This window comes from Heterodontus francisci, chromosome 32 (genome assembly GCF_036365525.1).
Source record: "Heterodontus francisci isolate sHetFra1 chromosome 32, sHetFra1.hap1, whole genome shotgun sequence".
NCBI lineage: Eukaryota > Metazoa > Chordata > Chondrichthyes > Heterodontiformes > Heterodontidae > Heterodontus > Heterodontus francisci.
This window is the reverse complement of record NC_090402.1, coordinates 50,190,307-50,212,768: the sequence shown is the minus strand read 5'-3', so window position 1 is coordinate 50,212,768 and position 22,462 is coordinate 50,190,307. Positions and strand designations below refer to the sequence as shown.

The window sequence follows — 22,462 nt, the reverse complement described above, 5'->3', positions numbered from 1 at the left end:
TCAGTGGTGTTGCAATTCTGGTTCAAAATGCGATAAAATTGGTGGAGTGAAGTGGGAGGACTTTGAAAAATAACTGGGCTCGTGGCGGCTAGGGCCAGGGAGTAGGTACGGCGGGGCTACAGTCTGTTCACATGCTTGATTGGCACCCCCAGTGCAATCATCTGTCAAATGAGCTGTTTTTAATGTTGATTCGTGTTGGACAACTGTTAAGATAGGTGAGTGTTGAGAATCCTTTGATTATCTGCAGTGCGGTGGATGTTAAACCCATTTAAATTTCTGCTTTGTCTTTACTTTCCATTAAACTAGCCGACATTTTATCAGAAAGTAGGGAGCTCTTCTCCTTAATGGGCTGGTGGTTAGATTGTAAGTCAGCAACTGTCATGCCGATAACAGGCTCTGTGTTTATCTAGAAGGAGGCACTAGGATTAATAAAAGGTTTATTTATTCACAAGCTGCCCTAAGTACAGCTAGTTGATTTCAAACACAAAAACAATGGCACAGTCCTTGGTGTAGACCGATGCCTCGTCACTCTCTGCCAATGCTGATCTGTTGAGGATTCATTGCCAAGGAACAGTTTGGGGCAGATTTCCAGGGTTGAATGAGGCTGTAATGGGTCACATCCTCTGACTTGAGCAGATCAACATCAGCAGATTGTTCAGGGCATTTTACTTGCTGATGTGACATTAGCTTTCTTAGTAGGAGCCAGAAAGAGAGAGAGAGAGAGAAGCTGGAAGGGACTTTGTGAAGGAATTTGCCGAGTGCTGCCAAGCCTGTGTTTGCACAGTATTGACCAGAGTTAGTACATCCATCATTGAGTCAGGGGAGGCTCAGGACTTGGATAAAACAAAGGCCAACAAGGATGGAAATAAAGCTTGTTATTGTACAGCTGTGTGGACACAGACACCCTCCGGTTTCTTAATCAGTGCTTCGTATTCACGGTGATAATTCCTTTTATTCCCTGGCTATCTTTCCCGGTTATTATCCTGTTTATTTCCTGCTTGATGTTCCTGATAATTATTTCCTGATTCCTGTTGCTGGTGATTATTCCGTTTATTTTCCTTCCTTACAGAGATGTAGACCAGAATTTCTTTTGCGACAAAATTATCTCTGTCACAGTCCGAGCAGTGCCTTCCTACCCAGAATGCTTTGGTGCTTCCTGCTGATGCTTTACTATCCTGGGAATTCCAAAGCTCAAGTCAATCCTGGTAAGAAATTCTGGGAATCTCCAGTGTTGGTTGATTAATCCCAGTTCGGGTGATTCTGTCTGTTTATCAAATGGCTGCTGGGAGTCCATTGGTTTTGCTAATCCACTAAGTGACTCAGTCACAAGGAACATGAAGGCCCACTGTCGACCTTCTCTCTGCAACGTCAGCTGGTCTCAACTGGGCAGGCAGTTGCTGCAGCAAGGGTCGATGCAGGGAGATTGCTGCTCCTGGGATGATTTGATGCCGTGATTCCTGCTGGAAACCTTGTGAAGATTTGTTGAGGCTCAGCTGGGATTCCACCTCCTTGGGTTTCCTGCTGACACTTGCTCCTTTATTACTGAAGGTGGTGGTTGGCCTCCTTGAACCGCTGGGTAGTGGCTTTGATGCAACCGAGAGGCCGCTTCAGAAGGCACTAAGTGTCAACCATGTTCAGAGAGTCGTAGAGTTATACAGCACAGAAACAGGCCCTTCAGCCCCTCGTGTCTGTGCCAGCCATCAAGCACCTAACTATTCTAATCCCATTTTCCAGCATTTGGCCCATAGCCTTGTATGTTGTGGTATCTCAAGTGCTCATCTAAATACTTAAATGTTGTGAGGGTACCTGCCTCTACCATCCCTTCAGGCAGTGTGTTCCAGATTCCAACCACCCTCTGGGCGAAAAGATTTTTCCTCGTATCCCCTCTAAACCTCCTGCCCCTTACCTTAAATCTATGACCCCTGGTTATTGACCCCTCTGCTAAGGGAAAAAGTTTCTTCCTATCTACCCTATTTATGCCCCTCATAATTTTGTATACCTCAGTCATGTCCCCCCTCAGCCTTCTCTGCTCTAAGGAAAACAACCCTACCCTTTCCAGTCTCTCTTCATAGCTGAAATGCTCCAGCCCAGGCAACATCCTGGTGAATCTCCTCTGCACCCTCTCCAGTGCAATCACATCCTTCCTATATTGCGGTGACCAGAACTGTACACAGTACTCCTGCTGTGGCCTAACTAGCGTTTTATACAGCTCCATCATAACCTCCCTTCTCTTCTATTCTATGACTTGGCTAATAAAGGCAAGTATCCCATATGCCTTCCTAACCACCTTATCTACCTGTGCTATTCCTTCAGTGATCTATGGACAAGTACACCAAGGTCCCTCTACTAATGTTGGCGTGGGACTGGAGTCACATAGGCCAGAGTGGGTAAGGATGGCAGGCTTCCTTCCCTAAAGCACATTAGGGCACTTGTTGATGAGAATCTGACAGCTTCATGGTCACCATTACTGATAACAGGGATAGAGTTTCCACTAAGTTGCACTGGTTTCTCCAGGGCAATTTGCTCGAAATCGAGGAAGCTATGTGCAGTGAGGTTCCGCAATCCTTAATGCTGTTTTAAAAACATCCCACTGGAAACTGGCCTTGCCCACAGGGCTGGCCACATCCCCAGGTCAAATTGATCGCCACAGTGAGTTTCTGTTGATTATGCCCTTGGAGTGTTTTGTTTAGGTGCAAGGATACTAATGGGCACCTTTTAAATGTTTTTAAGTATGAAAAAATATTTATCTTACTAAGTTCCGAAGAAGGGTCACTGACCCGAAATGTTAACTCTGCTTCTCTTTCCACAGATGCTGCCAGACCTGCTGAGTGATTCCAGCATTTCTTGTTTTTATTTATCTTACTAAGAACTGACTGCTGTACACTAATGAAAGTAGTAAATGTACAATTTTTAAAAGTCATCTTCAATGATAGTTACTCAGTAGACACTGATTAAAAATGCTTATTTTTTGTGCTAAGCCCATTTTCAGCTGTATTAATAAAACTGCACCAGGTTTACTATTCTTAAAGAGATCAAGGCATGCATTTTAATGCACAAAATAAACAATTACATTCAAAAACACTGCCCAATTGCATTGGTTCATGGATGATTTTACATTTGTGATTATGTGAATAAGTTTGAGCAGAAATTTGTAACGTCATTTCACTTTGGAAAACCAGCGCAATTTCGGGTACAATTTACACTCGGATCGCCAATTGTGCCCATAACGGAAACTCCATCCCTAGATATTCATATTGAGAAGTTTTTTTTAAACTTCATTCAAATTCATGGTCTGTCATGGTGGGATTTGCATTTATGTTCTCAGGGTTACTAGTCGAGTAACGCAAACTCAGCACTGCACAGGGACAGTTAAAACTGTTGTAGTCTGGAATGCACCACCTGAAAGGGACTTATTGGATAGTTGTTCCAAAGAGCCAGCACAAGCATGATGGGTTGAATGGCCTCCTTTTGTGCTTTAAAGTTCTATGATTCTATAATCATTGACACCTCTTCTAGCTCTTGATAAAGGAGCACAATGCCTATACTTGATTCATTGGGATTTATTCTGTCTGGGGTGTGAAGGATAATCTTACAGTTCCCCAGGAGGCAGTTTACCTGTTACTGCAGTGTTTCTTATTCCCACAGGACTGTGTCGCTACGCTTTGGGAATGGAGGATGGCACGATCCCAGATGAAGACGTCACCGCATCCAGTGAGTGGTATGGATCAACTGCAGCCCGATTTGGCAGGTGAGGATCCAGGGCCAGTACCCAGAAACTGCTCTGTCACACGTTAAACTTTGGATTGTGTGTGACTGTCAGTCCTCCACCCTGATGGGTACGGCGGACATCAGCAGCTATTGGGCAACTCTCTGCTCCTTCACCCCGACAGGTATCGCTGTTAAGAAAAACCCCTGGTCCTCCCCCTCCCGAGGTCATTCTCCCCCTCTCCCCTGCTCCAACCCCCCCCCCTCTCCTCCCACTCCACTCTCTTCCCCACCCCCCCCACTCTCTTCCCCACCCCCCCACTCAGACCATGTGTTGAACGTACTCATGAGATCCTATTCTAATGGTGTAGGTTGGTGTTATACAACAACAAAGAACAGTACAGCACAGCAACAGGCCATTCGGCCCTCCAAGCCTGCGCTGATCTTGATGCCTGCCTAAACTAAAACCTTCTGCACTTCCGGGGTCCGTATCCCTCTATTCCCATCCTATTCATGTATTTGTCAAGATGCCTCTTAAACGTCTCTATGGTACCTGCTTCCACCACCTCCCCCGGCAACAAGTTCCAGGCACTCACCACCTTCTGTGTAAAGAACTTGCCTCGCACATCCCCTCTAAACTTTGCCCTTCGCACCTTAAACCTATGTCCCCTAGTAACTGACTCTTCCACCCTGGGAAAAAGCTTCTGACTATCCACTCTGTCCATGTCGCTTATAACTTTGTAAACCTCTATCAGGTCACCCCTCCACCTCCGTCGTTCCAGTGAAAACAATCCGAGTTTATCCAACCTCTCCTCATAGCTAATGCCCTCCAGACCAGGCAACATCCTGGTAAACCTCTTCTGTACCTTCTCCAAAGCCTCCACATCCTTCTGGTAGTGTGGCGACCAGAATTGCACGCAATATTCTAAGTGTGGCCTAACTAAAGTTCTGTACAGCTGCAACATGACTTGCCTATTTTTATACTCTATGCCCCAACCGATGCATGCCGTATGCCTTCTTGACTACCTTATCCACCTGCGTTGCCACTTTCAGTGACCTGTGGACCTGTACGCCCAGATCTCTCTGCCTGTCAATACTCCTAAGGGTTCTGCCATTTACTGTATACTTCCCACCTGCATTAGACCTTCCAAAATGCATTACCTCACATTTGTCCGGATTAAACTCCATCTGCCATTTCTCCGCCCAAGTCTCCAACCGATCTATATCCTGCTGTATCCTCTGACAATCCTCATCACTGTCTGCAACTCCACCAACCTTTGTGTCGTCCGCAAACTTAGGAATCCGACCAGCTACATTTTCCTCCAAAGTAAAGGTCCCAGCACTGATCCCTGCGGAACACCACTAGTCACATCCCTCCATTCAGAAAAACACCCTTCCACTGCTACCCTCTGTCTTCCATGACCGAGCCAGTTCTGTATCCATCTTGCCAGCTCACATCTGATCCCATGTGACTTCACCTTTTGTATCAGTCTGCCATGAGGGACTTTATCTTTAAGGCCTTCAGCTCCCTCTCCTGTATAAAAGTTCCTGACATGTACCAACTTGTATTTCTCCAGCTGAAGGATTTCAGATTTCTGTGACCCCCCCACCCCCACCCCCCCCCCCCTTCACTTCTGCATTGGGGCAAGTCTCAGGACTGCATATTCCATATTGTTTCTCAGATTATTTAGGCTCAGTAATGTGGAGTTTGGTGGGGCTCAACAAACTGCCCCTTCCTTCCCCTTCCGGGTCCAATCCATTCAAATCAACTTAATTCACTTAATTAATGCTCCAGCTGTTCGATGCCCTGACACAGATCCCAAGGTCCCTATGTTCCTCTACGCTTTTCAGTATCCTACCACGTATTGTGTATTCCTTTGCCTTGTTTGTTCTCTCCAACTGCATTTCTTCACACTTCTCCAGATTGAATTCCATTTACCACTTTTCTGCTTTCCTGACCAGTCTGTTGATATCTACCTGCAGTCTGCAGCTTCCTTTCTCACTATCAACTACACGGCCAAATTTTGTATCATCTGCAAACTTCTTAATCATTCCCTTGCATATAAGTCTAAATCATTGATATGTACCGCAAACTATAATTTGAATAACTGTCAGCAACATTCAATGGTGAAGGCCTGACCTGCCCAGAAGCACACGTTGTGCAACTGTTTAAATGTAGCTTGGCTCCTTCCTCGAGCTTTGAGGACTTGGAGCATTTGGATCGAGTTAATTTGGAGACAGGGTTCTGAAGCATCTTGTTCCTTAAACCCCGGGCCGGGATTTTCACTTGCTCCACTGGCCTGCCTGGGATTTCCCTCTTCCTGTCATTGGGTGGAAAATGGCGGGATGGCAAGCACAGAAAAGCAAAATTGCTGATGTGTTGATGAGTTGTCCAGCAGATGAAGATGAGACAAATGGTCTTGCATGTCATTACAGGAGTTTTACAACTGTTCTCAGTGACCCTGGGCATTCCAGTAACACGCCGAAACCTGTCAGTGACGGGGGTGGGGGTGCATGTGTCAGTGGGGGGGGCGGGTGGGGGTTGCGTGTGTCAGTGAGTGGGGGTGGGGGGGGGGGGCGGCATGCATCAGTGTGTGGGCATGTTGTGTGCCAGTATAGGTAAGTTTGTGTGTCACTGAGTTATTGTGCCAGTGTGTGTGTGCATGTCAATGATTTAGTCTGCCAGAGTGTGTGAGCGAGCGAATGAGCCAGTGTGTGTCTGTGTGAGCGAGCCAGTGTGTGAGAGTGTGAGCGAGCCAAAGTTTGTATGTGAGTGTGAGCCAGTGTGTGTGTGTGAGAATGAGCCCTTCCTTGTGTGTCTCTGTGTGCGCGCACGCGAGAGAGAGAGTGAATGACAGACTGCCTGTGTGTGTGAGAAAGAGCGAGAGACCCAGCCTGGGTGTGTGTGAGAGAGAGAGCCTGTGTGTGTGTGTATATGTGTGTGTGTGTGTGTGTGAGAGAGAGAGAGTGGCAGCCTGTGTGTGTGTGTGAGAGAGAGTGGCAGCCTGTGTGTGTGTGTGAGAGAGAGTGGCAGCCTGTGTGTGTGTGTGAGAGAGAGTGGCAGCCTGTGTGTGTGTGTGAGAGAGGCAGTCTATGTGTGTGTGAGAGAGAGAGGCAGCCAGTGTGTGAGAGAGAGAGAGAGGGTGTGTGTGTGTGTGTGAAAGAGAGGCAACCTGTGTGTATGTGTGTGTGTGAGTGAGTGAGAGAGAGGCAGCCTGCATGTGTGTGTGAGAGAGAGGCAGCCTGTGTGTGTGTGCGTGAGAGAGGCAGCCTGTGTGTGTGTGCGTGAGAGAGAGGCAGCCTGTGTGTGTGTGTGCGAGAGAGAGGCAGCCTGTGTGTGTGTGTGCGAGAGAGAGGCAGCCTGTGTGTGTGTGCGTGAGAGAGAGGCAGCCTGTGTGTGTGTGTGCGAGAGAGAGGCAGCCTGTGTGTGTGTGTGCGAGAGAGAGGCAGCCTGTGTGTGTGTGTGCGAGAGAGAGGCAGCCTGTGTGTGTGTGTGCGAGAGAGAGGCAGCCTGTGTGTGTGTGTGCGAGAGAGCGGCAGCCTGTGTGTGTGTGCGAGAGAGCGGCAGCCTGTGTGTGTGTGCGAGAGAGCGGCAGCCTGTGTGTGTGTGCGAGAGAGCGGCAGCCTGTGTGTGTGTGCGAGCGAGCGGCAGCCTGTGTGTGTGTGCGAGAGAGAGGCTGTGTGTGTGTCTGAGAAAGAGAGCCAACCTGTGTGTGTGTGTGTGTGTGTGTGTGTGTGTGTGTGTGCGCGAGAGAGAGGCAGCCTGTGTGTGTGTGAGAGAGAGAGGCTGTGTGTGTGTGTGTCAGAGAGTCAGGCAGCCTGTGTGTGTGTGTGTCAGAGAGACAGGCAGCCTGTGTGTGTGTCAGAGAGACAGGCAGCCTGTGTGTGTGTCAGAGAGACAGGCAGCGTGTGTGTGTGTCAGAGAGACAGGCAGCCTGTGTGTGAGAGACAGGCAGCCTGTGTGTGAGAGACAGGCAGCCTGTGTGTGAGAGACAGGCAGCCTGTGTCTGCGTGTGTGTGTGAGAGAGGCAGCCTGTGTCTGTGTGTGTGAGAGAGAGAGGCAGCCTGTGTGTGTGTAGGAGAGACAGGCAGCCTGTGTGTGTGTAGGAGAGACAGGCAGCCTGTGTGTGTGTAGGAGAGAGAGGCAGCCTGTGTGTGTGAGAGAGAGAGGCAGCCTGTGTGTGTGAGAGAGAGAGGCAGCCTGTGTGTGTGAGAGAGAGAGGCAGCCTGTGTGTGTGAGAGAGAGAGGCAGCCTGTGTGTGTGAGAGAGAGAGGCAGCCTGTGTGTGTGAGAGAGAGAGGCAGCCTGTGTGTGTGAGAGAGAGAGGCAGCCTGTGTGTGTGTGTGTGAGAGACAGGCAGCCTGTGTGTGTGTGAGAGAGAGACAGGCAGCCTGTGTGTGTGTGAGAGAGAGACAGGCAGCCTGTGTGTGTGTGAGAGAGAGACAGGCAGCCTGTGTGTGTGTGAGAGAGAGACAGGCAGCCTGTGTGTGTGTGAGAGAGAGACAGGCAGCCCGTGTGTGTGTGTGAGAGACAAGCAGCCCGTGTGTGTGAGAGAGAGAGAGACAGGCAGCCTGTGTGTGTGTGTGTGTGTGTGTGTGAGACAGGCAGCCTGTGTGTGTGTGTGAGACAGGCAGCCTGTGTGTGTGTGTGAGACAGGCAGCCTGTGTGTGTGTGTGAGACAGGCAGCCTGTGTGTGTGTGTGAGACAGGCAGCCTGTGTGTGTGTGTGAGACAGGCAGCCTGTGTGTGTGTGTGAGACAGGCAGCCTGTGTGTGTGTGTGAGACAGGCAGCCTGTGTGTGTGTGTGAGACAGGCAGCCTGTGTGTGTGTGTGAGACAGGCAGCCTGTGTGTGTGTGAGAGACAGGCAGCCTGTGTGTGTGTGAGAGAGAGGCAGCCTGTGTCTGTGTGAGAGAGGGAGGCAGCCAGTGTGTGTGTGTGAGAGAGAGACAGGCAGCCCGTGTGTGTGTGTGTGTGAGAGGCAGCCCGTGTGTGCGTGAGAGAGAGAGGCAGCCTGTGTGTGCGTGAGAGAGAGAGAGGCAGCCTGTGTGTGCGTGAGAGAGAGAGAGGCAGCCTGTGTGTGCGTGAGAGAGAGAGAGGCAGCCTGTGTGTGCGTGAGAGAGAGAGAGGCAGCCTGTGTGTGCGTGAGAGAGAGAGAGGCAGCCTGTGTGTGCGTGAGAGAGAGAGAGGCAGCCTGTGTGTGCGTGAGAGAGAGAGAGGCAGCCTGTGTGTGCGTGAGAGAGAGAGAGGCAGCCTGTGTGTGCGTGAGAGAGAGAGAGGCAGCCTGTGTGTGCGTGAGAGAGAGAGAGGCAGCCTGTGTGTGCGTGAGAGAGAGAGAGGCAGCCTGTGTGTGCGTGAGAGAGAGAGAGGCAGCCTGTGTGTGCGTGAGAGAGAGAGAGGCAGCCTGTGTGTGCGTGAGAGAGAGAGAGGCAGCCTGTGTGTGCGTGAGAGAGAGAGAGGCAGCCTGTGTGTGCGTGAGAGAGAGAGAGGCAGCCTGTGTGTGCGTGAGAGAGAGAGAGGCAGCCTGTGTGTGCGTGAGAGAGAGAGAGGCAGCCTGTGTGTGCGTGTGAGAGAGAGAGGCAGCCTGTGTGTGCGTGTGAGAGAGAGAGGCAGCCTGTGTGTGCGTGTGAGAGAGAGAGGCAGCCTGTGTGTGCGTGTGAGAGAGAGAGGCAGCCTGTGTGTGCGTGTGAGAGAGAGAGGCAGCCTGTGTGTGCGTGTGAGAGAGAGAGGCAGCCTGTGTGTGCGTGTGAGAGAGAGAGGCAGCCTGTGTGTGCGTGTGAGAGAGAGAGGCAGCCTGTGTGTGCGTGTGAGAGAGAGAGGCAGCCTGTGTGTGCGTGTGAGAGAGAGAGGCAGCCTGTGTGTGCGTGTGAGAGAGAGAGGCAGCCTGTGTGTGCGTGTGAGAGAGAGAGGCAGCCTGTGTGTGCGTGTGAGAGAGAGAGGCAGCCTGTGTGTGCGTGTGAGAGAGAGAGGCAGCCTGTGTGTGCGTGTGAGAGAGAGAGGCAGCCTGTGTGTGCGTGTGAGAGAGAGAGGCAGCCTGTGTGTGCGTGTGAGAGAGAGAGGCAGCCTGTGTGTGCGTGTGAGAGAGAGAGGCAGCCTGTGTGTGCGTGTGAGAGAGAGAGGCAGCCTGTGTGTGCGTGTGAGAGAGAGAGGCAGCCTGTGTGTGCGTGTGAGAGAGAGAGGCAGCCTGTGTGTGCGTGTGAGAGAGAGAGGCAGCCTGTGTGTGCGTGTGAGAGAGAGAGGCAGCCTGTGTGTGCGTGTGAGAGAGAGAGGCAGCCTGTGTGTGCGTGTGAGAGAGAGAGGCAGCCTGTGTGTGCGTGTGAGAGAGAGAGGCAGCCTGTGTGTGCGTGTGAGAGAGAGGCGCAGCCTGTGTGTGCGTGTGAGAGAGAGAGGCAGCCTGTGTGTGCGTGTGAGAGAGAGAGGCAGCCTGTGTGTGCGTGTGAGAGAGAGAGGCAGCCTGTGTGTGCGTGTGAGAGAGAGAGGCAGCCTGTGTGTGCGTGTGAGAGAGAGAGGCAGCCTGTGTGTGCGTGTGAGAGAGAGAGGCAGCCTGTGTGTGCGTGTGAGAGAGAGAGGCAGCCTGTGTGTGCGTGTGAGAGAGAGAGGCAGCCTGTGTGTGCGTGTGAGAGAGAGAGGCAGCCTGTGTGTGCGTGTGAGAGAGAGAGGCAGCCTGTGTGTGCGTGTGAGAGAGAGAGGCAGCCTGTGTGTGCGTGTGAGAGAGAGAGGCAGCCTGTGTGTGCGTGTGAGAGAGAGAGGCAGCCTGTGTGTGCGTGTGAGAGAGAGAGGCAGCCTGTGTGTGCGTGTGAGAGAGAGAGGCAGCCTGTGTGTGCGTGTGAGAGAGAGAGGCAGCCTGTGTGTGCGTGTGAGAGAGAGAGGCAGCCTGTGTGTGCGTGTGAGAGAGAGAGGCAGCCTGTGTGTGCGTGTGAGAGAGAGAGGCAGCCTGTGTGTGCGTGTGAGAGAGAGAGGCAGCCTGTGTGTGCGTGTGAGAGAGAGAGGCAGCCTGTGTGTGCGTGTGAGAGAGAGAGGCAGCCTGTGTGTGCGTGTGAGAGAGAGAGGCAGCCTGTGTGTGCGTGTGAGAGAGAGAGGCAGCCTGTGTGTGCGTGTGAGAGAGAGAGGCAGCCTGTGTGTGCGTGTGAGAGAGAGAGGCAGCCTGTGTGTGCGTGTGAGAGAGAGAGGCAGCCTGTGTGTGCGTGTGAGAGAGAGAGGCAGCCTGTGTGTGCGTGTGAGAGAGAGAGGCAGCCTGTGTGTGCGTGTGAGAGAGAGAGGCAGCCTGTGTGTGTGCGTGTGAGAGAGAGAGGCAGCCTGTGTGTGCGTGTGAGAGAGAGAGGCAGCCTGTGTGTGCGTGTGAGAGAGAGAGGCAGCCTGTGTGTGCGTGTGAGAGAGAGAGGCAGCCTGTGTGTGCGTGTGAGAGAGAGAGGCAGCCTGTGTGTGCGTGTGAGAGAGAGAGGCAGCCTGTGTGTGCGTGTGAGAGAGAGGCGCAGCCTGTGTGTGCGTGTGAGAGAGAGGCGCAGCCTGTGTGTGCGTGTGAGAGAGAGAGGCAGCCTGTGTGTGCGTGTGAGAGAGAGAGGCAGCCTGTGTGTGCGTGTGAGAGAGAGAGGCAGCCTGTGTGTGCGTGTGAGAGAGAGAGGCAGCCTGTGTGTGCGTGTGAGAGAGAGAGGCAGCCTGTGTGTGTGTGAGAGACAGGCAGCCTGTGTGTGTGTGAGTGAGAGGGAGGCAGCCTGCGTCTGTGTGAGAGAGAGGGAGGCAGCCAAAGTGTGTGTGTGAGAGAGAGGCAGCCTGTGTGTGTGTGAGAGAGAGGCAGCCTGTGTGTGTGAGAGAGAGAGGCTGTGTGTGTGTGTGTCAGAGAGAGGCAGCCTGTGTGTGTGTGTGAGAGACAGGCAGCCTGTGTGTGAGAGACAGGCAGCCTGTGTGTGTGCGTGTGTGTATGAGAGACAGGCAGCCTGCGTGTGTGTGTGAGAGAGAGGCAGCCTGCGTGTGCGTGTGTGTGTGAGAGAGGCAGCCTGTGTGTGAGAGAGAGAGGCAGCCTGTGTGTGAGAGAGAGAGGCAGCCTGTGTGTGAGAGAGAGAGGCAGCCTGCGTGTGCGTGTGTGTGTGAGAGAGGCAGCCTGTGTGTGAGAGAGAGAGGCAGCCTGTGTGTGAGAGAGAGAGGCAGCCTGTGTGTGAGAGAGAGAGGCAGCCTGTGTGTGAGAGAGAGAGGCAGCCTGTGTGTGTGTGCGAGAGAGAGGCAGCCTGTGTGTGTGTGCGAGAGAGAGGCAGCCTGTGTGTGTGTGCGAGAGAGAGGCAGCCTGTGTGTGTGTGCGAGAGAGAGGCAGCCTGTGTGTGTGTGCGAGAGAGAGGCAGCCTGTGTGTGTGTGAGAGAGAGAGGCTGTGTGTGTGTGTGTGAAAGAGAGGCAGCCTGTGTGTGTGTGAGAGAGAGAGAGGCGCAGCCTGTGTGTGTATCAGAGAGACAGGCAGCTTGTGTGTGTGTGAGAGAGACAGGCAGCCTGTGTGTGTGTGAGAGAGAGACAGGCAGCCTGTGTGTGTGTGTGTGAGAGAGACAGGCAGCCTGTGTGTGTGTGTGAGAGAGACAGACAGCCTGTGTGTGTGTGTGAGAGAGACAGGCAGCCTGTGTGTGTGTGTGAGAGAGAGGCAGCCTGTGTGTGTGTGAGAGAGAGGCAGCCTGTGTGTGTGTGAGAGAGAGGCAGCCTGTGTGTGTGTGAGAGAGAGGCAGCCTGTGTGTGTGTGAGAGAGAGGCAGCCTGTGTGTGTGTGAGAGAGAGGCAGCCTGTGTGTGTGTGAGAGAGAGAGGCTGTGTGTGTGTGAGAGAGAGAGGCTGTGTGTGTGTGAGAGAGAGAGGCAGTGTGTGTGTGAGAGAGAGAGGCTGTGTGTGTGTGTGAGAGAGAGAGGCTGTGTGTGTGTGAGAGAGAGAGAGGCTGTGTGTGTGTGAGAGAGAGAGAGGCTGTGTGTGTGTGAGAGAGAGAGAGGCTGTGTGTGTGTGAGAGAGAGAGAGGCTGTGTGTGTGTGAGAGAGAGAGAGGCTGTGTGTGTGTGAGAGAGAGAGAGGCTGTGTGTGTGTGAGAGAGAGAGAGGCTGTGTGTGTGTGAGAGAGAGAGAGGCTGTGTGTGTGTGAGAGAGAGAGAGGCTGTGTGTGTGTGAGAGAGAGAGAGGCTGTGTGTGTGTGAGAGAGAGAGAGGCTGTGTGTGTGTGAGAGAGAGAGAGGCTGTGTGTGTGTGTGAGAGAGAGAGAGGCTGTGTGTGTGTGAGAGAGAGAGAGGCTGTGTGTGTGTGAGAGAGAGAGAGGCTGTGTGTGTGTGTGAGAGAGACAAGCAGCCTGTGTGAGAGAGACAAGCAGCCTGTGTGAGAGAGACAGGCAGCCTGTGTGTGAGAGACAGGCAGCCTGTGTGTGAGAGACAGGCAGCCTGTGTGTGAGAGACAGGCAGCCTGTGTGTGAGAGACAGGCAGCCTGTGTGTGAGAGACAGGCAGCCTGTGTGTGAGAGACAGGCAGCCTGTGTGTGAGAGACAGGCAGCCTGTGTGTGAGAGACAGGCAGCCTGTGTGTGAGAGACAGGCAGCCTGTGTGAGAGAGACAGGCAGCCTGTGTGTGTGTGTGTGAGAGAGACAGGCAGCCTGTGTCTGCGTGTGTGTGTGTGAGAGAGGCAGCCTGCGTTGGCGTGTGTGTGAGAGAGGCAGCCTGCGTTGGCGTGTGTGTGAGAGAGAGAGGCAGCCTGTGTGTGTGTGAGAGAGAGAGGCAGCCTGTGTGTGTGTGAGAGAGAGAGGCAGCCTGTGTGTGTGTGAGAGAGAGAGGCAGCCTGTGTGTGTGTGAGAGAGAGAGGCAGCCTGTGTGTGTGTGAGAGAGAGAGGCAGCCTGTGTGTGTGTGAGAGAGAGAGGCAGCCTGTGTGTGTGTGAGAGAGAGAGGCAGCCTGTGTGTGTGTGAGAGAGAGAGGCAGCCTGTGTGTGTGTGAGAGAGAGAGGCAGCCTGTGTGTGTGTGAGAGAGAGAGGCAGCCTGTGTGTGTGTGAGAGAGAGAGGCAGCCTGTGTGTGTGTGAGAGAGAGAGGCAGCCTGTGTGTGTGTGAGAGAGAGAGGCAGCCTGTGTGTGTGTGAGAGAGAGAGGCAGCCTGTGTGTGTGTGAGAGAGAGAGGCAGCCTGTGTGTGTGTGAGAGAGAGAGGCAGCCTGTGTGTGTGTGAGAGAGAGAGGCAGCCTGTGTGTGTGTGAGAGAGAGAGGCAGCCTGTGTGTGTGTGAGAGAGAGAGGCAGCCTGTGTGTGTGTGAGAGAGAGAGGCAGCCTGTGTGTGTGTGAGAGAGAGAGGCAGCCTGTGTGTGTGTGAGAGAGAGAGGCAGCCTGTGTGTGTGTGAGAGAGAGAGGCAGCCTGTGTGTGTGTGTGAGAGAGAGAGGCAGCCTGTGTGTGTGTGTGAGAGAGAGAGGCAGCCTGTGTGTGTGTGAGAGAGAGAGGCAGCCTGTGTGTGTGTGAGAGAGAGAGGCAGCCTGTGTGTGTGTGTGAGAGAGAGGCAGCCTGTGTGTGTGTGTGAGAGAGAGAGGCAGCCTGTGTGTGTGTGTGAGAGAGAGAGGCAGCCTGTGTGTGTGTGTGAGAGAGAGAGGCAGCCTGTGTGTGTGTGTGAGAGAGAGAGGCAGCCTGTGTGTGTGTGTGAGAGAGAGAGGCAGCCTGTGTGTGTGTGTGAGAGAGAGAGGCAGCCTGTGTGTGTGTGTGAGAGAGAGAGGCAGCCTGTGTGTGTGTGTGAGAGAGAGAGGCAGCCTGTGTGTGTGTGTGAGAGAGAGAGGCAGCCTGTGTGTGTGTGTGAGAGAGAGAGGCAGCCTGTGTGTGTGTGTGAGAGAGAGAGGCAGCCTGTGTGTGTGTGTGAGAGAGAGAGGCAGCCTGTGTGTGTGTGTGAGAGAGAGAGGCAGCCTGTGTGTGTGTGTGAGAGAGAGAGGCAGCCTGTGTGTGTGTGTGAGAGAGAGAGGCAGCCTGTGTGTGTGTGTGAGAGAGAGAGGCAGCCTGTGTGTGTGTGTGAGAGAGAGAGGCAGCCTGTGTGTGTGTGTGAGAGAGAGAGGCAGCCTGTGTGTGTGTGTGAGAGAGAGAGGCAGCCTGTGTGTGTGTGTGAGAGAGAGAGGCAGCCTGTGTGTGTGTGTGAGAGAGAGAGGCAGCCTGTGTGTGTGTGTGAGAGAGAGAGGCAGCCTGTGTGTGTGTGTGAGAGAGAGAGGCAGCCTGTGTGTGTGTGTGAGAGAGAGAGGCAGCCTGTGTGTGTGTGTGAGAGAGAGAGGCAGCCTGTGTGTGTGTGTGAGAGAGAGAGGCAGCCTGTGTGTGTGTGTGAGAGAGAGAGGCAGCCTGTGTGTGTGTGTGAGAGAGAGAGGCAGCCTGTGTGTGTGTGTGAGAGAGAGAGGCAGCCTGTGTGTGTGTGTGAGAGAGAGAGGCAGCCTGTGTGTGTGTGTGAGAGAGAGAGGCAGCCTGTGTGTGTGTGTGAGAGAGAGAGGCAGCCTGTGTGTGTGTGTGAGAGAGAGAGGCAGCCTGTGTGTGTGTGTGAGAGAGAGAGGCAGCCTGTGTGTGTGTGTGAGAGAGAGAGGCAGCCTGTGTGTGTGTGTGAGAGAGAGAGGCAGCCTGTGTGTGTGTGTGAGAGAGAGAGGCAGCCTGTGTGTGTGTGTGAGAGAGAGAGGCAGCCTGTGTGTGTGTGAGAGAGAGAGAGGCAGCCTGTGTGTGTGTGTGAGAGAGAGAGGCAGCCTGTGTGTGTGTGTGAGAGAGAGAGGCAGCCTGTGTGTGTGTGTGAGAGAGAGAGGCAGCCTGTGTGTGTGTGTGAGAGAGAGAGGCAGCCTGTGTGTGTGTGTGAGAGAGAGAGGCAGCCTGTGTGTGTGTGTGAGAGAGAGAGGCAGCCTGTGTGTGTGTGTGAGAGAGAGAGGCAGCCTGTGTGTGTGTGTGAGAGAGAGAGGCAGCCTGTGTGTGTGTGTGAGAGAGAGAGGCAGCCTGTGTGTGTGTGTGAGAGAGAGAGGCAGCCTGTGTGTGTGTGTGAGAGAGAGAGGCAGCCTGTGTGTGTGTGTGAGAGAGAGAGGCAGCCTGTGTGTGTGTGTGAGAGAGAGAGGCAGCCTGTGTGTGTGTGTGAGAGAGAGAGGCAGCCTGTGTGTGTGTGTGAGAGAGAGAGGCAGCCTGTGTGTGTGTGTGAGAGAGAGAGGCAGCCTGTGTGTGTGTGTGAGAGAGAGAGGCAGCCTGTGTGTGTGTGTGAGAGAGAGAGGCAGCCTGTGTGTGTGTGTGAGAGAGAGAGGCAGCCTGTGTGTGTGTGTGAGAGAGAGAGGCAGCCTGTGTGTGTGTGTGAGAGAGAGAGGCAGCCTGTGTGTGTGTGTGAGAGAGAGAGGCAGCCTGTGTGTGTGTGTGAGAGAGAGAGGCAGCCTGTGTGTGTGTGTGAGAGAGAGAGGCAGCCTGTGTGTGTGTGTGAGAGAGAGAGGCAGCCTGTGTGTGTGTGTGAGAGAGAGAGGCAGCCTGTGTGTTGTGTGAGAGAGAGAGGCAGCCTGTGTGCGTGTGTGAGAGAGAGAGGCAGCCTGTGTGCGTGTGTGAGAGAGAGAGGCAGCCTGTGTGCGTGTGTGAGAGAGAGAGGCAGCCTGTGTGCGTGTGTGAGAGAGAGAGGCAGCCTGTGTGCGTGTGTGAGAGAGAGAGGCAGCCTGTGTGCGTGTGTGAGAGAGAGAGGCAGCCTGTGTGCGTGTGTGAGAGAGAGAGGCAGCCTGTGTGCGTGTGTGAGAGAGAGAGGCAGCCTGTGTGCGTGTGTGAGAGAGAGAGGCAGCCTGTGTGCGTGTGTGAGAGAGAGAGGCAGCCTGTGTGCGTGTGAGAGAGAGAGAGGCAGCCTGTGTGCGTGTGAGAGAGAGAGAGGCAGCCTGTGTGCGTGTGAGAGAGAGAGAGGCAGCCTGTGTGCGTGTGAGAGAGAGAGAGGCAGCCTGTGTGCGTGTGAGAGAGAGAGAGGCAGCCTGTGTGCGTGTGAGAGAGAGAGAGGCAGCCTGTGTGCGTGTGAGAGAGAGAGAGGCAGCCTGTGTGCGTGTGAGAGAGAGAGAGGCAGCCTGTGTGCGTGTGAGAGAGAGAGAGGCAGCCTGTGTGCGTGTGAGAGAGAGAGAGGCAGCCTGTGTGCGTGTGAGAGAGAGAGAGGCAGCCTGTGTGCGTGTGAGAGAGAGAGAGGCAGCCTGTGTGCGTGTGAGAGAGAGAGAGGCAGCCTGTGTGCGTGTGAGAGAGAGAGAGGCAGCCTGTGTGCGTGTGAGAGAGAGAGAGGCAGCCTGTGTGCGTGTGAGAGAGAGAGAGGCAGCCTGTGTGCGTGTGAGAGAGAGAGAGGCAGCCTGTGTGCGTGTGAGAGAGAGAGAGGCAGCCTGTGTGCGTGTGAGAGAGAGAGAGGCAGCCTGTGTGCGTGTGAGAGAGAGAGAGGCAGCCTGTGTGCGTGTGAGAGAGAGAGGAGGCAGCCTGTGTGCGTGTGAGAGAGAGAGAGAGGCAGCCTGTGTGCGTGTGAGAGAGAGAGAGAGGCAGCCTGTGTGCGTGTGAGAGAGAGAGAGAGGCAGCCTGTGTGCGTGTGAGAGAGAGAGAGAGGCAGCCTGTGTGCGTGTGAGAGAGAGAGAGAGGCAGCCTGTGTGCGTGTGAGAGAGAGAGAGAGGCAGCCTGTGTGCGTGTGAGAGAGAGAGAGAGGCAGCCTGTGTGCGTGTGAGAGAGAGAGAGGCAGCCTGTGTGTGTGTGTGAGAGAGAGAGAGGCAGCCTGTGTGTGTGTGAGAGAGAGAGAGGCAGCCTGTGTGTGTGTGTGAGAGAGAGAGAGGCAGCCTGTGTGTGTGTGTGAGAGAGAGAGAGGCAGCCTGTGTGTGTGTGAGAGAGAGAGAGGCAGCCTGTGTGTGTGTGAGAGAGAGAGAGGCAGCCTGTGTGTGTGTGAGAGAGAGAGAGGCAGCCTGTGTGTGTGTGAGAGAGAGAGAGGCAGCCTGTGTGTGTGTGAGAGAGAGAGAGGCAGCCTGTGTGTGTGTGAGAGAGAGAGAGGCAGCCTGTGTGTGTGTGTGCGAGAGAGAGGCAGCCTGTGTGTGTGTGTGCGAGAGAGAGGCAGCCTGTGTGTGTGTGTGCGAGAGAGAGGCAGCCTGTGTGTGTGTGCGAGAGAGAGGCAGCCTGTGCGAGAGAGAGGCAGCCTGTGTGTGTGTGCGAGAGAGAGAGGCTGTGTGTGTGTCTGAGAAAGAGAGCCAACCTGTGTGTGTGTGTGTGCGTGTGTCAGAGAGACAGGCAGCATGTGTGTGTGTGTGAGAGACAGGCAGCCTGTGTGTGAGAGACAGGCAGCCTGTGTGTGTGTGTGTGTATGAGACAGGCAGCCTGTGTGTGTGTGTGTGTGTGTGAGAGAGACAGGCAGCCTGTGTCTGCGTGTGTGTGAGAGGCAGCCTGCGTTGGCGTGTGTGTGTGAGAGAGGCAGCCTGTGTGTGTGTGTGTGTGAGAGAGGCAGCCTGTGTGTGTGTGTGTGTGAGAGAGGCAGCCTGTGTGTGTGTGTGTGTGAGAGAGGCAGCCTGTGTGTGTGTGTGAGAGAGGCAGCCTGTGTGTGTGTGTGAGAGAGGCAGCCTGTGTGTGTGTGTGAGAGAGGCAGCCTGTGTGTGTGTGTGAGAGAGGCAGCCTGTGTGTGTGTGTGTGAGAGAGGCAGCCTGTGTGTGTGTGTGTGAGAGAGGCAGCCTGTGTGTGTGTGTGTGAGAGAGGCAGCCTGTGTGTGTGTGTGTGAGAGAGGCAGCCTGTGTGTGTGTGTGTGAGAGAGGCAGCCTGTGTGTGTGTGTGAGAGAGGCAGCCTGTGTGTGTGTGTGAGAGAGGCAGCCTGTGTGTGAGAGAGAGAGAGGCAGCCTGAGTGTGTGTGAGAGAGAGAGAGGCAGCCTGAGTGTGCGTGAGAGAGAGAGAGGCAGCCTGTGTGCGTGAGAGAGAGAGAGGCAGCCTGTGTGCGTGAGAGAGAGAGAGGCAGCCTGTGTGCGTGAGAGAGAGAGAGGCAGCCTGTGTGCGTGAGAGAGAGAGAGGCAGCCTGTGTGCGTGAGAGAGAGAGAGGCAGCCTGTGTGCGTGAGAGAGAGAGAGGCAGCCTGTGTGCGTGAGAGAGAGAGAGGCAGCCTGTGTGCGTGAGAGAGAGAGAGGCAGCCTGTGTGCGTGAGAGAGAGAGAGGCAGCCTGTGTGCGTGAGAGAGAGAGAGGCAGCCTGTGTGCGTGAGAGAGAGAGAGGCAGCCTGTGTGCGTGAGAGAGAGAGAGGCAGCCTGTGTGCGTGAGAGAGAGAGAGGCAGCCTGTGTGTGTGTGAGAGAGAGAGAGGCAGCCTGTGTGTGTGTGAGAGAGAGAGAGGCAGCCTGTGTGCGTGAGAGAGAGAGAGGCAGCCTGTGTGCGTGAGAGAGAGAGAGGCAGCCTGTGTGCGTGAGAGAGAGAGAGGCAGCCTGTGTGCGTGAGAGAGAGAGAGGCAGCCTGTGTGCGTGAGAGAGAGAGAGGCAGCCTGTGTGCGTGAGAGAGAGAGAGGCAGCCTGTGTGTGTGTGAGAGAGAGAGAGGCAGCCTGTGTGTGTGTGAGAGAGAGAGAGGCAGCCTGTGTGTGTGTGAGAGAGAGAGAGGCAGCCTGTGTGTGTGTGAGAGAGAGAGAGGCAGCCTGTGTGTGTGTGAGAGAGAGAGAGGCAGCCTGTGTGTGTGTGAGAGAGAGAGAGGCAGCCTGTGTGCGTGAGAGAGAGAGAGGCAGCCTGTGTGCGTGAGAGAGAGAGAGGCAGCCTGTGTGCGTGAGAGAGAGAGAGGCAGCCTGTGTGCGTGAGAGAGAGAGAGGCAGCCTGTGTGCGTGAGAGAGAGAGAGGCAGCCTGTGTGCGTGAGAGAGAGAGAGGCAGCCTGTGTGCGTGAGAGAGAGAGAGGCAGCCTGTGTGCGTGAGAGAGAGAGAGGCAGCCTGTGTGCGTGAGAGAGAGAGAGGCAGCCTGTGTGCGTGAGAGAGAGAGAGGCAGCCTGTGTGCGTGAGAGAGAGAGAGGCAGCCTGTGTGCGTGAGAGAGAGAGAGGCAGCCTGTGTGCGTGAGAGAGAGAGAGGCAGCCTGTGTGCGTGAGAGAGAGAGAGGCAGCCTGTGTGCGTGAGAGAGAGAGAGGCAGCCTGTGTGCGTGAGAGAGAGAGAGGCAGCCTGTGTGCGTGAGAGAGAGAGAGGCAGCCTGTGTGCGTGAGAGAGAGAGAGGCAGCCTGTGTGCGTGAGAGAGAGAGAGGCAGCCTGTGTGCGTGAGAGAGAGAGAGGCAGCCTGTGTGCGTGAGAGAGAGAGAGGCAGCCTGTGTGCGTGAGAGAGAGAGAGGCAGCCTGTGTGCGTGAGAGAGAGAGAGGCAGCCTGTGTGCGTGAGAGAGAGAGAGGCAGCCTGTGTGCGTGAGAGAGAGAGAGGCAGCCTGTGTGCGTGAGAGAGAGAGAGGCAGCCTGTGTGCGTGAGAGAGAGAGAGGCAGCCTGTGTGTGAGTGAGAGAGAGAGAGGCAGCCTGTGTGTGTGTGAGAGAGAGAGAGGCAGCCTGTGTGTGTGTGAGAGAGAGAGAGGCAGCCTGTGTGTGTGTGAGAGAGAGAGAGGCAGCCTGTGTGTGTGTGAGAGAGAGAGAGGCAGCCTGTGTGTGTGTGAGAGAGAGAGAGGCAGCCTGTGTGTGTGTGAGAGAGAGAGAGGCAGCCTGTGTGTGTGTGAGAGAGAGAGAGGCAGCCTGTGTGTGTGTGAGAGAGAGAGAGGCAGCCTGTGTGTGTGTGAGAGAGAGAGAGGCAGCCTGTGTGTGTGTGAGAGAGAGAGAGGCAGCCTGTGTGTGTGTGAGAGAGAGAGAGGCAGCCTGTGTGTGTGTGAGAGAGAGAGAGGCAGCCTGTGTGTGTGTGAGAGAGAGAGAGGCAGCCTGTGTGTGTGTGAGAGAGAGAGAGGCAGCCTGTGTGTGTGTGAGAGAGAGAGAGGCAGCCTGTGTGTGTGTGAGAGAGAGAGAGGCAGCCTGTGTGTGTGTGAGAGAGAGAGAGGCAGCCTGTGTGTGTGTGAGAGAGAGAGAGGCAGCCTGTGTGTGTGTGAGAGAGAGAGAGGCAGCCTGTGTGTGTGTGAGAGAGAGAGAGGCAGCCTGTGTGTGTGTGAGAGAGAGAGAGGCAGCCTGTGTGTGTGTGAGAGAGAGAGAGGCAGCCTGTGTGTGTGTGAGAGAGAGAGAGGCAGCCTGTGTGTGTGTGAGAGAGAGAGAGGCAGCCTGTGTGTGTGTGAGAGAGAGAGAGGCAGCCTGTGTGTGTGTGAGAGAGAGAGAGGCAGCCTGTGTGTGTGTGAGAGAGAGAGAGGCAGCCTGTGTGTGTGTGAGAGAGAGAGAGGCAGCCTGTGTGTGTGTGAGAGAGAGAGAGGCAGCCTGTGTGTGTGTGAGAGAGAGAGAGGCAGCCTGTGTGTGTGTGAGAGAGAGAGAGGCAGCCTGTGTGTGTGTGAGAGAGAGAGAGGCAGCCTGTGTGTGTGTGAGAGAGAGAGAGGCAGCCTGTGTGTGTGTGAGAGAGAGAGAGGCAGCCTGTGTGTGTGTGAGAGAGAGAGAGGCAGCCTGTGTGTGTGTGAGAGAGAGAGAGGCAGCCTGTGTGTGTGTGAGAGAGAGAGAGGCAGCCTGTGTGTGTGTGAGAGAGAGAGAGGCAGCCTGTGTGTGTGTGAGAGAGAGAGAGGCAGCCTGTGTGTGTGTGAGAGAGAGAGAGGCAGCCTGTGTGTGTGTGAGAGAGAGAGAGGCAGCCTGTGTGTGTGTGAGAGAGAGAGAGGCAGCCTGTGTGTGTGTGAGAGAGAGAGAGGCAGCCTGTGTGTGTGTGAGAGAGAGAGAGGCAGCCTGTGTGTGTGTGAGAGAGAGAGAGGCAGCCTGTGTGTGTGTGAGAGAGAGAGAGGCAGCCTGTGTGTGTGTGAGAGAGAGAGAGGCAGCCTGTGTGTGTGTGAGAGAGAGAGAGGCAGCCTGTGTGTGTGTGAGAGAGAGAGAGGCAGCCTGTGTGTGTGTGAGAGAGAGAGAGGCAGCCTGTGTGTGTGTGAGAGAGAGAGAGGCAGCCTGTGTGTGTGTGAGAGAGAGAGAGGCAGCCTGTGTGTGTGTGAGAGAGAGAGAGGCAGCCTGTGTGTGTGTGAGAGAGAGAGAGGCAGCCTGTGTGTGTGTGAGAGAGAGAGAGGCAGCCTGTGTGTGTGTGAGAGAGAGAGAGGCAGCCTGTGTGTGTGTGAGAGAGAGAGAGGCAGCCTGTGTGTGTGTGAGAGAGAGAGAGGCAGCCTGTGTGTGTGTGAGAGAGAGAGAGGCAGCCTGTGTGTGTGTGAGAGAGAGAGAGGCAGCCTGTGTGTGTGTGAGAGAGAGAGAGGCAGCCTGTGTGTGTGTGAGAGAGAGAGAGGCAGCCTGTGTGTGTGTGAGAGAGAGAGAGGCAGCCTGTGTGTGTGTGAGAGAGAGAGAGGCAGCCTGTGTGTGTGTGAGAGAGAGAGAGGCAGCCTGTGTGTGTGTGAGAGAGAGAGAGGCAGCCTGTGTGTGTGTGAGAGAGAGAGAGGCAGCCTGTGTGTGTGTGAGAGAGAGAGGCAGCCTGTGTGTGTGTGAGAGAGAGAGAGGCAGCCTGTGTGTGTGTGAGAGAGAGAGAGGCAGCCTGTGTGTGTGTGAGAGAGAGAGAGGCAGCCTGTGTGTGTGTGAGAGAGAGAGAGGCAGCCTGTGTGTGTGTGAGAGAGAGAGAGGCAGCCTGTGTGTGTGTGAGAGAGAGAGAGGCAGCCTGTGTGTGTGTGAGAGAGAGAGAGGCAGCCTGTGTGTGTGTGAGAGAGAGAGAGGCAGCCTGTGTGTGTGTGTGTGCGAGAGAGAGGCAGCCTGTGTGTGTGTGTGTGCGAGAGAGAGGCAGCCTGTGCGAGAGAGAGGCTGTGT

At 54.7% G+C, this 22,462-nt stretch overlaps 1 protein-coding gene across 5 annotated transcripts in view; it reads left to right on the top strand.

Moving 5' to 3' along the window:
- The window catches only part of LOC137347801 (discoidin domain-containing receptor 2-like), a 119,236-nt gene that overhangs the window by 10,857 nt on the left and 85,917 nt on the right, over positions 1–22,462 (top strand). For 4 of the 5 annotated variants that reach the window (XM_068012786.1, XM_068012781.1, XM_068012782.1 and 1 more), the window contains exons 2-3: positions 1,070–1,205; positions 3,646–3,748. In XM_068012786.1, coding sequence (XP_067868887.1) covers positions 1,070–1,205; positions 3,646–3,748 — 239 coding nt within the window. Of the gene's footprint in view, positions 1–13; positions 216–1,069; positions 1,206–3,645; positions 3,749–22,462 lie in introns of those variants that run through there. The other variant, XM_068012783.1, reaches the window with a different exon arrangement.